The sequence below is a fragment of the Numenius arquata genome, chromosome Z (assembly GCF_964106895.1).
Source record: "Numenius arquata chromosome Z, bNumArq3.hap1.1, whole genome shotgun sequence".
NCBI lineage: Eukaryota > Metazoa > Chordata > Aves > Charadriiformes > Scolopacidae > Numenius > Numenius arquata.
Window position 1 is genome coordinate 36,039,928 of NC_133616.1, and position 16,683 is coordinate 36,056,610.

At 36.5% G+C, this 16,683-nt stretch overlaps 1 protein-coding gene across 1 annotated transcript in view; it reads right to left on the reverse strand.

Annotated features, from left to right (window-relative positions):
- BNC2 (basonuclin zinc finger protein 2) overlaps window positions 1-16,683 on the reverse strand; it is a 235,648-nt gene that overhangs the window by 110,265 nt on the left and 108,700 nt on the right. Inside the window, exon 2 of the mRNA XM_074166453.1 lies at window positions 6,167-6,269. Coding sequence (XP_074022554.1) covers window positions 6,167-6,269 — 103 coding nt within the window. The remainder of the gene's footprint in view (window positions 1-6,166; window positions 6,270-16,683) is intronic.

Consider the following 16,683-nt stretch of genomic DNA (forward strand, 5'->3'; position numbering starts at 1 on the left):
CAATAAAAGATTCACAATGAGAAAGGGCTTCACTTCGAGATGTGAATATAGTTCAACCAAGCAGAAAAGTGCGCTATGTTTCAGAATGGGTCGTGGTCTGTTTAGGGCTTACCAGGCACTGAAGCAGTCCTTAGCTGAATGTTTAATATCTCATCAGGGATAATCTCACCTGACTCTATCCAAGGGACATTGGCATATTCAAACCCAGGGCTGTGAACCAATAAAGTTGGAGAGAAGGATAAAGGTCTACCCTCTTCCTGACTGCATTAAGATGTCCTGGGGGTGGCAGGGAAGAAGAGAAAAAAGCTCTTAATCTGAATGGACCCCCAGGGAAATCCAAGGAGGTGTAAGTATATGTAAGTTAGACCCTGTGGTTTACCCCCAGGGAAAAACTTACTCTACACCTGAGGATGTCAAATTTGCATGAGGACCAAAGCCTTGACCTTATGGTTATGTAAGTATCAGCTGAACAAGGATGGAAAAGGAACACTTTTTATTTGATCATGGGGCAACTAAGTATTATTTCCTTTCTGTCACTTGTGTCTCATAAACCTTTGAAACAATATTATTTCTCTTGGATCCCCTAATACTTGGATATTCTCATTTGATTTTACCTCAGCTTCACTTGCATTAAGGGTGATCTTGAGTAACCCAAAGCAAACACTACATCACATAATTTCTACCAATGTGGCTCGCTTTAAAACCAAATACTGGGTCAGAGTACCCACAAGATAAGAGAGTGCATCTTCTCTGTGCTGCATTGGCCGCTTTGGGAATTGCTGCTGAAGGGAAGCAAAAAGGGATGGCATCGGCAGAAGGGGGGACTTAAAAAAGTGTTTACCAGTAGTCAATGTTAATCAGGTAAGGTTCCTGGAAGCAACTGAGTAATGAAAAATATGCCTCAGCCTTCAGGGTCAAAAGGAAGTTATAACAGAGGGATTAAAATTATTTTGTCAGTAAAAGACAGGAAAAGCCAAGCTAGATCTAAAATAGTTTTACTTTAAAAGTCATGAAGAGCTAGCCTTTGTTATCAATGAGTTGTAGATAATTACTTTGCTAAAAATCTTTATGTAACTTAAAAAAAAAGAAATCCATGATGTTCTCAAGTTATTTTAAAGCATTTTAAATAATAAAATAAACTGAATAGAAGGAAACAAGTATGTTTAGTATGCTAAAATTGTTATTAGTTTTTATATCCTATGGAACAATACAAAAATAACCCAATTATTTTACCAGTATAAAGAGGACTACATTTCTCCTTTCCTTTTTCAGTATTTATTGTCTGCTATCTCCATTTTTAAGTAAATAACAACATGGCAGTTGTGCCAGCTTTTGGAGAGAGACTCTAAGATCTGTGATGTGGTTTTGTTTTGTTTTGTTAGAGATGATCTTTGACTTTGCAAACCTGCATTCCTTTTACTTAACAGCTTTGGCCTGAAACAAATATAGGAACCCTGCTGACTTTTATTCCAACATAGCACTTCTCTTCCTTCCTGCTTCATTCCCATGCAGGCCACATTTAGTATCTAAACCTTCCTCAAGGACCAAATCCTTTCAGCAACCTCAGGGTAAGGGAGAGATGCAATTTCTAAAATTTCCAGATCATTCTTCTGTTTCTTTTCTTTATTTATTTACCCCTGTCCTTCCTTTCTTTTGTTGTCTCTTCATGTTTCTTTTACCTGACAATTTCATGAACTCCAATGTAGGAATTCAGAAAACCCAACCATTGTTAATAAAGAAGTCACAGTCATGTCATGCATCTGACTTTGTGACAGAGCATTCTCCATTTTTCTAGTGGAGGTAGTTGTTTTCATTGTTAGTCTCTTTTACAACAAGCTAGTACATGCACTATATAAATACTAGTAGCAGAAAACTTCCTTCACAAGGTGAAAGTGTAACCCACATGGCAAGTCTCTGAGCATGAGTATTCACTGGATGGCAGCTTTTAAACTTAAAAAGAGTAATGGATTTGCCCTGTGTAACAAAATCTCCTACTTACTGTCATCTTCATTAAAACTGAGAGGAACTTAATCTCAACGGTAATGGAGAAAAAGCCTGGCCAAGTCTTGGACTGGAGATGGGGCCATCTGTGGCCTCACCATACCTCAGAGAGGTACTAAAGCATACTTGAATAAAAAGTCCAGCACCGAGCTGTGCTGATTGGCATGATGCAGATGAAAAGACATCAAAGATCACTAGACTACGGATCAGCTTTCTCTGAGAGAAAAAAAAAAAGGAAGATAGACAGCAAAAATGTTCACAGGATACTTTATTTCCTAGAATAGATTGAACAGTGTGAAATTCAGCTAGTCTAAGAACACAGAGTATACCAAAAACACCTGAAAAACATGCTGCTGCTGTCTGATTGAGTTTTACCAGCAATCAGTTTGAGGGCAAGACAGAGAACTAGTATTTCTAAATTTCTGACTCTCTTTGAAACAAAGTGACAATGATTTCAGACAAACAAAAATATTACTATACTGTGGTTTTTTACATCCCTGTGAAGTCTGAGATACTGAAATGAAAATAAATAGAATGAACATCATAAATAATAGCTTTAGCCCACTATGACATCTGTCACCTTGGTACACCCTTTTAGAGCAAAATGGTTATGAGAGAGGGTAGACTGTAATTCCTATAGATACTGCACTGAGCCTTTTGGTCTGTTGGACTAGGTATAATAAAGGTATTTCTGCTAGCAGTACGGTAGTTGCTATACTGACATCAATGACAAGCACACAAGGCAAAATGCGAAGTCAATGAAATCAACACCTTTTTACTGCAAAATTGCTTAATTTCTTTCCTCATAGGCAAAGATATTTCTGCTAGGGGAAGTGGGTGGCTAACAAAGTGGGGCTTTCTTCATTATTTCCAATAAAGTTTGAATAAGTGATTTTTGTGCTAAATCTAGTAACATGTCATGACTATTTTCATAGAATAGTATGTTACTTTTAGTACAACAAAAATAACAGGAGAAGCAAACAATTCAAGCACTTAAGAAAGTCCTAATTTTTTGCAGTCATCTTACTCCTACATAATTTAAAAGCCACGAAATAGCTATTGCCTATGCTAAAGTAAATTCTGCTTAAAAAAAAAAATCAACTATTTAGATTTTAATAAGATTTCATTTTCCACCATATGGACTATACAAAGTATCTTACCAATTAAAAAAAAAGAAAAAAAAAAAAAAAGAACGAAAAACATCTAACTGTTATCTGTTTGATGGAGACCTAGGAAATGACTTATCCAATTTAAACCATTTAGGTTTTTTTTTTAGAAAATAAATACCGACGCAAGCTGACAATATGAAAGACAGGCTTCAGCTGAAAACAAATTAAAACAGTCTAGTTATTCAAATCCCTTAAAACATCCAGAGATTCACATCAGCAATAACTCGTTCTCCATTACACACGGCAGTACTAGAGAATGCTGCTGTGCTCTATGCAGCTTTTGGCTTCAGCCTTAAAAATACCGGTGGTAGGATTACCACTGTAGCACAGGGGTGCAGGGTCAAGACTCGATAAGCTGAACTTTTGCCAACAGAAACATCTATCTTGCCACAAAATAACTTCTCTGATGAATCTGTTCATATATTGACAATCCTACTCTTGGCAACTCCAAGGAGAAGAAATTGAACATGTAGGAAACCTTCCCTTTCAAGATGTGTGCAGCTCATTTTAGGTAAGGAAAAACATGAGAAAGACAATGGAAGCAGGAAAAAAGAAAACACGCCAGCAGCTGCTATACGCAATAACATTGTGGTGGCTGTATGCCTTTTCCTCCTCACTCCAAGAATTCCAACGTTTTAAATGGTAGCTATTAACATGAATTAACTCTGCAGATTAGTCAAGTACAGCATGAGAAGACTGCAGTTCTAAGCTATTTTGGATCTATGCAGTTAATTATGATTCTAGGTTATCAGACTGAATAAGCACAGTACTTCCTGTTGGAAACACCTATTCTTTGATAATTACATTCAGTAAAGTACTACACCATGTGTCAAGGTGCTGAGTTGAAATTCATTAATAAAAATCAGAAGGAAAACCTTTAATTAAAGCAGAAGGAAATACTATTTGCATTCAAGGTACAACTTATGAATGTACCGTGCTAACGGTTTAAAGAAAATAACTTCTGAACAGCAACCTGATTCAGTCACTTTGAAATCCAGGTGCTACAGTGCAATGAATTGATCAGTTTCCTGAATGCTGCCCTCAAAATCCCGGAGAACAGCTAAGATCAAGAATTGAAGCAGATGCATCATAGTCTCCAGGAAGTAAATTATAAGCCTGTGCTTTGACTATGTATATGAAACATACATCTGACGTGTCTCACTCTGCCATAAAATGTAAATACTCCAGATGAATATACACAGTGTACTAAAAGAAAAAAAAAAAAAATCAGAGCATTCTTCACTTGGTGCAGCAGTAAAACAAACCCTTTGTAATAATATATAGCTATATTAAGTTTTCTATTTGGAATGTTAGGCACTCAGGTATGGGAGCAGGTGGTGTATCCCTAATTATCACATTTACCTTTCAACTTTCTGGATTTGTAAAACAGGAACATTTCTATTATACACACTGTGGTAATCTCAGATTACCAAATTCAACTACCTCACAGGGAAGAATTTATCAGGAAAATCTGATCGCACTTTTCTAACATGTACTGGTTAAAAAGAAAATGCAGGATGCCTATATTCCAGAATATAAGTGCTAGACTCCTAATTTCTATTACTCAACAGAAGGACAGCCTGGAAAATAGCTAGTCAAGTCTTCCCTATCTGTGGATCAGTAAAACCTCAGATGCTGATTCTACACAAAGCCAGAAGCATGCCTGAACTATCCAAATTTTGTGAGGTTTAGTGATCCTTCCAAGAAACGTGAGTCTGGTTATACTGTAACTGAAGATATCTTTCTGGGAATTAGGAGGAGCAAAAACAAGGTGTGCCCCTACAGAATCTAGTATGTAATAAATCTGCAATCAGCTAGGTAGGGTATTTGTAGGCAGGCTGTATACATTACTATACAGTGACACAGCACTGTATGGTACCTACATTCCTGCTTTCCTATCCATGTTGTGAATGTTTTAAAAACTTCTCTGACAGTCTGTGCTGTTGAATTTGTTGAGCATTCACACTTCCATATGTCAGCATATTCAGGCACAAATACACACAGACATGAACTAAATAGAGATCAAGTGCATCTTACGAGGGAAGTACTAAGCTTCCACCTCAGGTCTCTTCAAAATAAAATAAAGTTTATATAATGTAACCCACAGAATTTCTGGCAGAAGTGGGGAATGAAGACTGTGCTTGCTCAGATGCCAATAGGCTAGGCCATGAGAAGAAATCTCCAACGTTAATTTCTTATGTAAACATAGTAATCTTTCTCTCTCCACCCCCCCTTCTTTTTTTCCCTTTTCTTTTATCTTCTTTGATTTTCTTTTCTTTACATTAAACCTTTTTGGGTATCCTTATTTGCCTTCTAACTGTGTATATAGCTCTTTGTCTCTCGTGCATAGCTTCATGAAGACTGTCAAGAAAAAAACAACAACCAAACACACAAAATAGTAATGGATAAATAAAATGGATGGTCTAGAAGTGTATTTTGATGCCTTTATATAGGATCTGGGCATTCTAATCCCTTCTTTCTTTCTTTCTTTAGCTATTTAAGCATCAGAAGAGAGGTTCAACTCACAGATCACATATGCACACTTTTGTTGAGCCATACAGGATACACTTATTTCATTCTGACATCTAGGCTCTGAAATTTTGACTTTGGTATGTTTGAATTTTCATTAGGCTCAGTGACTCATTGGCTGATGCTTCTTTGCAATACAAACTCTGCTGTGCAACTATACTATAAACTTTTTGCCTTTCTGCTAAATCCTGCTAGAACTACATTATTTCCTGGAGGCTAGAATACTCTTTTGAGCTGTACACAAGCTGTTGAACTCTGGTGGCACTTTAAGCTGTTGCCAGAATAACAGACTCTCACTTTTTCATCTTAGAAATTGCTGTAAAAAAAAAGCACATACAGTAGACACACAGGCATGTACAGACAAATAGATATCACAACTGTCTATATCACTCCAGCTCTTAGTATTTAAAGACACTGGGAAAGATGGACAGAATAGACCAGACAAGTCTGGAACAGACATTTCTTACCATGTGCCACCCATCCATGTTTACACTGATCACAGGTTCTCAGGTTAATCTTCCCTGGCTGAAAACATTCACATGTGCAATTTACCAGTGTACAGCGGATGGCCTGGAAAAAGAAAGAGAAAACACATATTAATGTCTTTCTTCCTTCTTGTACAAATTTGTTGTGAGTGCTAGAAGGGTATTACCTGTATAGCAAAAATCAGCCTTCTAACATTGAAAGCATTGCTCATTCTTTTAAGTAGAGAATCATTTTCTTTCAAAAACATACATCAGTATCCCTGAGCAATGAGAATTAAAATGCTTATTCAATAATAACATAGTCTGTTGTCCCACGGAGATGAATACATTCCTAAAGTCTTTAAAAGAATTGCTCTATTTCCTTTAGGAAAAAAAAAAAAAAAAAGTGGTAGGATGAGGATTCTGTAGGTGTTCTACAAATTTCCTGGTTTTGCATCAACTGCCTGAAGGAAAATGTTACTAGTGATGTCTTACAACAACAGCATATCACCCTGATTAAAACCAAGAATATAATGAGGAAATAAAAACATTCAAAAAGGAAAACTACAGATCTATTTCCCCTTTCCCCATGGCATCCAAAGGTGATTCTCAAGTTTCGTTTTTAGGGTTTACATAAGATACAACTACGCCACAGAAAGGAGTCATGCATTTGATGTGTTCCCAAAATAGGGTAAAATGATCAAGGTACAAGAATAGGACTGGTTCATAAAACATCCCATAACTTTTCTTTGCATCTATCACTTTCTCCAATGTCTAGGCACAGCCCTTTACCTCTTAGCACTCCCTATTGCTCAAACATTTATTTCTCTGTCTTGCAAAAGATGAAAATATTTCAAAGCAGTGATGCTAAAACTCCAGTCCCATGCAGAGATCTAAAATTTGCCTACAAAATACACCTTATTAATATCTCATCTTCCTTTTTAAAATTATTTTTAAAATTACATAGGTTTACTTTAACAGGGGCTACCTATGTCCACAGAAAAGTGAATATAAATTGAATGAGACTCTTTTTAATGTGCAACAGACATATGTTTTTAAATAGTGCAGAAGATGACCTGTGAACTTCAAACTGCTAGTAATAAATTTATGGCATGCATTTAGATGTAATTTGCATGGAGATTTCTGAGACAGAGAGGCTTATTCTGATCATTCTCAGATTAACAATCTACTGTAACTACCAGAGCTGCCAGGAAAAGATATCTCTATAGATTTAGATGCAATCAATGATTACTTGGGGGCTAAGGTGGGGGAAGGGTGCTTGGTACCTCTGGCCGCTGAGATACTGAAGCATTATGAAGGCTCTTGCCTTTTCCAAACAATTAACATACACACACACACACACTCTTTTCATACAAAAAAAGTATTACCCTAACTATATTGTCATAAAGAAAATTACATTTAACTTTAGCTTGGCCAAGCTAAATTCCTTGGTTGCTGACAATTAAAAAGGTTCAGAGTTATTTTAAATGCTTTATCTATTTACTTATCTCTCTGCATCAGACAGCAATTTAAAGCCATTTATAGTTCATAGATCCACTGAAAATCTGTATTTCTCTGAAAAATTTCTGGTACAAAAGTCCCTTCTCTTTCCTATCCTACCTGCACTTTTACTATCTTTTACTCTAAAAAAACCTAATAGGGAAAAAAAAAATCCTGCTCTATTATGCCTGACACTTCAGGGCCTCAGTCCCAATGTCACCTGTCCAATTACTCATTAGCTAGGTTATAAAACACTGCTGTATGTATGTGTGATTAAAAGAATTAGTAATATGAAATATAAGGGTATCAAAGAAGTGCTGACCATGCAAGAATAATATATGTGTTTGTGGGTTATGAGAAAAAAATTCTCCTGAAAGGTCCTGTTTCATGTTCAATAGTTTATTGACTCAGTAATATATCAGGTCTCCTCTGGTCAGTAATGGTGTTCTTTCTCTAATATGTTCATTAATTAATGAACTCAGTAATTAATTGTACTGCAAGAAGAGCTTACAAAACGGTATTCTTATTTTACCATAAAAGGTTTCCTCACATTCACCACCTTTTTTAAATCTCTGCAGCAGTCATGCACATTTGGTGTATTTTATGTTATTTTGTCTTGTTCATCTGTCACTTACAGTACATATAATAGCAGTAATACAGTGTATGTACACATACTAGATGAAACTGTGTCATTTGGTAGAGCTGCTTTATTAAGGCTCATCATCATTTCCATTAGAACCCTACCTATTTTTGGCATAGAGGTTAACAGGTTGCCTGTAAAAATTGGATTCAGCTTGAACCTGAAATACAATGTTTCAGCCTAAGAGTGAGTTTTATTACGTACATTCAAAAATGAGCCATTTAGCCATCATAAATTATAAGACAGGGGGAAAAAAGTTTAGAGCTTTCATGTTTCTTTTCCTCTTCCCTGAGTTAAAGAGAGTCTTGATCATGTAGAGTTTTGAAGGAGATTAACTAATTAGTAAGATTTCTAATTTTTATACATACCTCCCCAAAAAATCACACAAAGTTTTCAGAAAATGGAAAATGTTGAATATTGACAATCTCAAGTAGAATCTAGTCTGTACTTCAAAGATTCCTTTTTCACTTTACTAAGTTAATCCAGAATCTTTGTAACTACCTCAGATCACAACAATATCCAACATGAAACCAGCGTAACTTGGCGGAGAGAAGATTCAAAATGCCAGGAATACTGTGTGCTCCTACACACACGGATGGAACATTAACATTCATTAACACGAAAGAAAGCATTGTCTTTAAAGACCTTCACATTGCAACCAACATATGTAATCAGCCTTGCAAAGATATGCACCCGAATTATTAACAGCATCTTTCTACTAGTTTTCAACAGCATTTAGCTTAGGCATACAAGTCACCGACTGCCTGTGCAACACTCTTAGGAATGACCCAGGATGGCAGCAGCAGATAAGCGTGGCGTAGATTCACCTAGGAATCTAAAGCTTCAACGCAGCCCCGCCATTCCCTGGCAGCAGGATTTCAAGTTACAGAGAGAACAGAAGTTCAGTGGCTGGCTGGTGTGTTTGTTGGTAGCAGCGTGGATTGGTGTCACTGTGGTTGGACATCTGTTACCACTCAATTTGAAAGAGGTGGGGTGGGGAATAGGGATAATAAAAAGATCCTGGGTGGGTTTGCAGCAGCTAAATATTGTAGCCGTTGTTCAAACCTGTTAAAAAGTAGGTATAAAAATCCAAGGGTGTATCAATGCTAAACTTTTGCCAGAAAATGCTTCTGAAAGAGTACTGCTAGGTATTCCAGAGGTCATGCACTGTAGTTCTGCCTTCGCGACATATTGCTAGAAAGTTTAAATAATGGGACTCTGTGTACTACACTATTTTGTAGGGAAAAAAACAGAAATTTTTTCTGATTAGGGTTTTCCTCAGAAACTCCTCCAAGAAAGACGGAAAGAAAACGGAAGGGAAAAGAAACCAATGACCATAGCGAGAGGAACAGTAAAATCAAGCACATAGAGGCTCCCCCTGTACCAGCTGATAGGCAACCAGGTATTTAGATGACAGCTTGCAGGTTGAGGCCCTTAAGAAAGCAGCAAAACATGGTTTTCTACAGCTTTTTGAAAAGCGCCACTATCGTCTACCATGCCAGTGGTCTGCAGATAACAGGAGTTCTCAGACATTTTTATAGGTCCCTTCCACTGAGTTCCGAACATAATGCTCTTGCATTTCTACCAAAATCACATTGGCATTTGAGGACCTGTGAAGGAAATGGACTGGATTTCAGGAGAAAGATTTAAAATAGTTTACACAACTGATTCCTTAAACCTTAAAGTAATGCAATTAAGGTTTAAAAGCAAAATACACATATATAGAAGAAGAAATTAATGGTTTTATAATTGGCACTGAAATATTCAGAAATATCTTGCTACTCTCTCTGACTTTACAGTCAGACACCATGAGCACCTTGTAGTCAGAAAAGGATTTCAGTTTGCTTCCCCTTCCCTCCTTCCACTCAACACCTCCCTTTCCACACGGGGACAGCTAAAGATAGATTGAATGCTTAATATTACAGAAGTTCATTGGAGAGCCAAGACTCAAATCCCTATTTTCCAAAGTAGAAGCTCTTTCTCTAGGCACGTCCTTCTTTCCCGCAGTGAGGAATCCAGCCACAGTGTGTTTTCACTTTGAAGCAAAGGGCTGGGGGGAGGTGTCACTCCTGTTCTGGGCTGTCCTGTAGAAGAAAGAAGGCAACTTTGCCTAGTATTAAAGCACACAATCTAGTACACCTATGTGTAAGTTTGTATGGCTGACATTAAAAGATGTTAGACCTGACTTCTGTGGGTTTCCCCCAGACCAAGGATATTCATTTAACATAGTTTGGGTGATTTAATTATATCCAACAAGTAAATATTTTTCACATATTAAGAGGAACAGCCTATTGCAGTAATGGAAAATCAATCTGTCTGGCTCTTTTCCAGAGTTTCCAAGAGATAAGAAGCAATAATGAACGGGATCACAGTATGGGAGAAGCAGAACATGCAAAGAAGAGATATGATTCCTCCTCTGGACTTCTTATAAGTGACCCCAAGAGATGGAGGCAGTTTAAAATGATGCAACATTCTGGAGAGATAGATAAATTTTGTGACTTCCTTTATCTTGAATTTTAATGATAAATCTAATAAAAATTTTTAATGTAACTTGTGATGAGGCTCCAAGAGTCCTGGGAGGTTAAACAGTGTCTTACTGAAATCTCAGCTACATCCTTTTATACAGGTCCTTGCCTTGTCTTTATCATGTACAAAAAAGTGTTTAAGCAATGTCTCCTATCAAACAATCCATGATGCAAGGGATCACTGTGTAACTGAATACATAGCGGACTCAACTATACTCATTCTCTTGGCATGAAGCTCTAGCTACCTGTTTAAAGCATCTACCGTGCATTTATCCTCCAGACCTCACACAACCTAAATCTACTGTTACCAACCACAGGAGCACGAGGCTTGATGATTATTTGGTCCAGTGTTTGTGAAATCTTTTCAGTGAGACTTCAAACCAGCAAACCGGTGCGTGAGTGCAGTTCCTTACAGCTGCATTAAAAACAGTAAGACTCTGCATGAGTATGGACTCTGCATAAATGTATTAGTTAGAAAGGATACCAGAGTTTTTAAACACACATATATGTATACTTAAAATTTAGATTTTCCATAATGTGGTAATTCACAAGTTCTGTATGTTTTAGTAATAAAGGCAAGAACTTTCCATATTTAATTGACAGAATAAATGATCTTGGTTATACTTTTAAAACCAATAACAAGTTCTGGTGGTGTATGTCAATTAATGAAATATTTGGGTGAAGTGATGGGAAGTATTGGAAAAGTAAAAGCAAAAAGCACTTTTTGCAGATTATCTCTCAACTTTAAGAAAAACCCAACCCAACATGTTAAATTCAATCTTTTCTTTCTGCTGTCAAACAGTTTATAAATACCCAATACCTAATTTTCAACTAATATTTTATTGAAAGTGAATAACGCTGTCATTGGAAGAATAATTTAAAGCCGTACAGTAGTTGGTCTCGAGACATGACGGCACATCAAAACAAAGTTAATCAGTCAAAGTTAAAGTCTGCCGTTGCTGCATGTTGACTCATACGAATCAGCAGACAACAGGTAAGTCCTGCAAGTGCTACAGCATTTTTTTCACTGAGTGTCTTCTCTGTCATTAAGCTTTTCTTACTGTTGCTTTGTTATAATGTGAAGAATATAAAATGTGTCTACATAAATAAACACTATTGCTTAGTGCAGGATTGTACCATAGTACAGTTTCAGGTTCTGGGTTTCTTTCTTTCTTTTTCAGTGCATATATTATATGCTCTGTAAACAGCTCTTAGAAAATCTGTCACTTCTTTGCTACTTCAAGAATCCTAATAATTTTTTTTCTCTCTTGTCAATTAAGTATTTCTTTAAAAGACCACAGCATAAATTCTGCTGTGTAAATGGCAAAAAGATCCCGATGAAATTATACTATTTTTAATAATATATGGCAATCAGGAATACAACAGAGTTTGTTTTAAATTAACACCAAAAGGAGGATTATTTGCATACTGACATTTAGGAAATGCACAATGTGACCCACCTATAGTAAGCCTGCTGTAATTTCCAAAGTATATTTTCACTTCTAAGAACAAAGGAAAATTGAGGTGGAAGTGCTTGCCATACTTTCTACAGAATGAAGAGTATACATGGAGAAGTATTTCTGTCTCTGCAGAGACACCTGTCTCCATCATGTACTTTTGGTACAAGAATGACAATTTTTAAACTCACCTACAATTTTTATACTCACCTACAATTTTCATATGGGTAATTTTGCAGCCAAAACACTGGAAAGAAAGGTGGGAATTCCTTGATTCTGATACTGGATTGGCCACTCCACAGATGCACTGTGTGGCACTGGGTAAGTCACTTAACACTCAAGTTCTAACTGCCTAGTCTGTAAAATCTGGGTAATGATATTATGTAGGATTTTCAGAGATGAGACTAATGAACTGCTCACACAACACAGTGTAGTGTGAGGACAAAAGGTAAAGCAAAAGTATGAAGCATTATTATTTCTCCTCTTGGCACAAAAAGTCTAGCTTTTCTGTTTTAATTACAAAATTCAGGTTGCTTTGCCATTGGAATAATTTTAAATGCGGGAATCACCTAGAGAAAATAACCTTAATTGATAGGTGACTATTCTTACCTTCAATACATAAAGCCTAATAATGCATGCCTGTCCCCCACCCCCCCACCCCCAAACAAAAAAAAACCCAAACTCAAAACAAAACAGTAAGGGGGAATATACTTTGCATTTGAATGGGCTTGAATATTCACGCAATGAAATTTGGCTTCTAATCTCTCTCCCATGCAGAGATACTCAAATATCTTCTGAGTTGTTCACTTCACTGCAGTATTTTATTAGCAATTTCAGATCACACTGTATTAGTATTGTTTCTAACTTGTATTTATTTTCAGTAATACAATTTGAAAGGTACTAATATTGTTGTATTTCTCTGTGGCATTCAAGAAAACAGTTAGTAATACAATATGAAAGAAAGGATGCTAACAAGAGAGAAAGCTGTTAATAGGATAAACCAGCTTTTCCTGGAGCAAGGACAACCTAGCCTTTTAAGCATGTTAGAAAAAACATTTTTAACTCTTCTTGAGAAAGAGCTGGTAAATGAATGGTGAATAAGAAAAGAAGGAAAAAGAATAAAATGTCATTTGTAACATTGCATTTAAGTTAGGAGTCACTCTTCAATTCTACCTTAGATACTTCCAAAAGTGTAAACCTGTGTCAAGAAATGCTACCTAGACTTTTCTAGAGAAAATATATAATTCTGAATAGCTTTGTTATTTTCCAGCAACTTTCTGTAGGCCATGTTCATCCTGATTCTACACTCTCAACTCAGTTCTTCCAACAGGATATTCTACAAAGACTGCAGGTACAATATCACACTATGTTTCTGTAGTATATAAAATTAGCCTGAGGTTCCCAGGCATCAAAGGCAAAGTTGTTTGCACTGAAAAAATTAAGACTGACAAGTGCTTCTTTGCTTAAAATTTGAAGAAAAACACATGGATGATTTAAGAATGAGATCTTCTGTGCCTGAAAGCATGGTAGCAAATGCAGGCATTTGTTCTTATAGATGAAAACCAGATTCATGTTATGAGACCAACACTATCAGTCATTGGAGTTCAGCCATACACTTTGTCAAGGCAATGGCCAGTGCCTGATGGATACCCAACCACAAAGATGGACACACCTGCAAAAAGCCTCACATACCCTTCTCCTACCCATGACTCTTCTAGAGATTAACATTGCTAGCTCCACCCAGCTGCTCACCTCAAATAAGCACAACCACAGTCTCCTTTAGAGGGCACAGGGGTGAGTTGCTTCCACTGGTTTTACTGCCCTGCCCACACTGGACCAAGCATTTACTCCACTCTGGTGAGACCCCACCTGGAGTACTGAGTCCAGCTCTGCATTCCTACATACAGGATAGACATGGACCAGCCAGGGCAGTGACACAAAAATGATCAGGGGGATGCAACACCTGTCCTGTGAGGACAGGCTGAAAGACCTGGGGTTGTTCAGCCTGGAGAAAAGAAGGCTCTGGGAAGAACTTATTGCAGCCTTTCAGTACTTAAAGGGGGCTTATAAGAAAGATGGGAGCAGACTTTTTAGCAGGGCCTGTTGTGATAGGACAAAGGGTAATCGTTTTAAACTAAAAGAGGGTAGGTTTAGACTAGATATAAGGAAGAAATTTCTTACGCTGAGGGTGGTGGAACACTGGCACAGGTTGCCCAGAGAGGTTGTAGGTGCCCCATCCCTGGAAACATTCAAGGTGGGGTCGGATGGGGCTCTGACCAACCTGATCTAGTTGAGGATGTCCTTGCTCATTACAGGGGAGGCTGAATGAGATGACCTCTAAAGGTCACTTTCAAGCCAAACTATTCCATGATTCTCTGTTTCTGAACTGAAAACTGAACAGCTTACTATTTCTACACCATCCCTGCACACAACATTATTGCTTTTATATGAAAACAGAAAAACATTTCCCAAACTGAAAAACTTTATTTAGCCATTGCTAGTAAAAGTATAACCATTTTTCTTTCTATAAACTTTACTGACACCTGTGCAGGGGAAAAAAAAAAAAAGAAATCTCTGCTGGCAACTATATAAGATAAAGTATACCGAGATTCCCACACTGTGCTATCAGTCTTGCTATTCACAACAGAATTCCATTTTCTTACAGAAAATGTGTTCAGAAGTAGGTATGTAAGCTAGTAACATTTGAAACTTGTGAGGTAAAAATTAAAACTAAATAAAGTATGCCACAAAAGGCAATTTTTTATGCAATATCTTAAAAAAGACACGGAGCCTGTGGATGTAGCATGCATGTAGAAGGACATAAACAACATATTTTTGTCACATTACATGGACTATTGGGTCAGTAATCCATGAAAGAAGATTTTATCAATATATTAAAAACGGTTCAAAAAGAATTATTAAAATCTATTAAATCAAATATCAAATCTATTAATCAAATACCTATTCTTCATGTATTTCCTCTCCACAAATTAATCAGAAGATAATGAGAAAGTTTAATGTCTTAAAGGTCATCAGACAAATAACTCATGTTCTCAAGACTAGTTTTGTTTAGTCTCTAGGATTTACAGTCTGTCCAGTAAAAAATACAAAGTGAAAGCATGTAAATATGCAAAAATAACACCTTTAACAGATAAATAAGGAACCTTATAAGAAAAACATAAATGCCCAAACAAAATTATGTTGGCAAAATCAGTAGTTAGATTTTTTTTTTCCACCTTTTTCTTCTGTAAGTTAAAAGAATAAGCAAAATCTGTTTAAACAAAGTAAAATGCAGCATGACTCCAGGAATAGCTATTCCTTTCTGTCTATTTAGTCAGGAATTCTCCTTTAAAAATATCACAAACACATTGTTTATTGTCTAATCTGCTGTTCAGGAAGACTTTACTATTCAGGCTTTTCTCTATCTTCTCTGATATTACTGCTTTCTGGATTGTAAATGATGGACTTTCAATTTGGCCAAAAAACCCCATGGAAAAAAACTGCATTTTAGCCAGTAAAGAGAAATCTGAGTTCTACAGAAGTTACATGAAAAAGTTATAATGAAAGATACTATTGTTTTGAAAATAAGTGCAATGAATTAAAATTTCTTAGAAAAGTCTGAAAATTCTCTAAAAATCTTTTCTATCTCATCACGATCAACACTCTGTACCATGGTTTTAAGTTATAACCTAAAGCAATAACTTCTTATTTAAAATTAATTAAAGACTCATTCCTGCACTGTTCCTTCAGTGGTCAATACTCCGTCAGCGACAAAACTGATACTCTAAGCAAGTAAGAACAAGCAGGCTACACAACCTTCCTTTTTTTTCCTTTCCCCCAAAATGTCGGAGTAACAAGTGAAAATTTTTCTTTTCATTAGATAATGTTGTTCACTAAATATGTATTTATTTTATTCATGCATCTTTTAAATATTGCTTCTTCATCACTTCCCGAAAACAAAGCCATGGAATTTTTGCACAAAGGTTTCCTAACATATACTATATACCTTCAGCTTATGTACAAGAGAGAAGAATTCCAAGTAAGTGTGAAATAGATAAAATGTTTTTCCTTGGCAGAATGGAGCATGATTATATACATAAACACTGAGAGAGAGAGAGAGAGAGAGAGAGAGAAAGGGAGGGAGGCGGGGGTAAGGAGAGGGGGGGAAGAAAAAAAAAATGTTATTGGTTTTCTCAGAAGGATTTTCTTTTATACATAGCTTTATCCTATAATTTTGTCCCTGTTGGGCACACTGCCTAAATTTAAACACAAACAGTCAAGCAATGAAGAAACATTACCACATTTACTGTGAACAAAAACTCCCAGTTGTACAGTGAAATTTTAATACATTTCAACTTATCTCTTTTACTAATGGGGAGAGTACAAACCCTGCAGGAA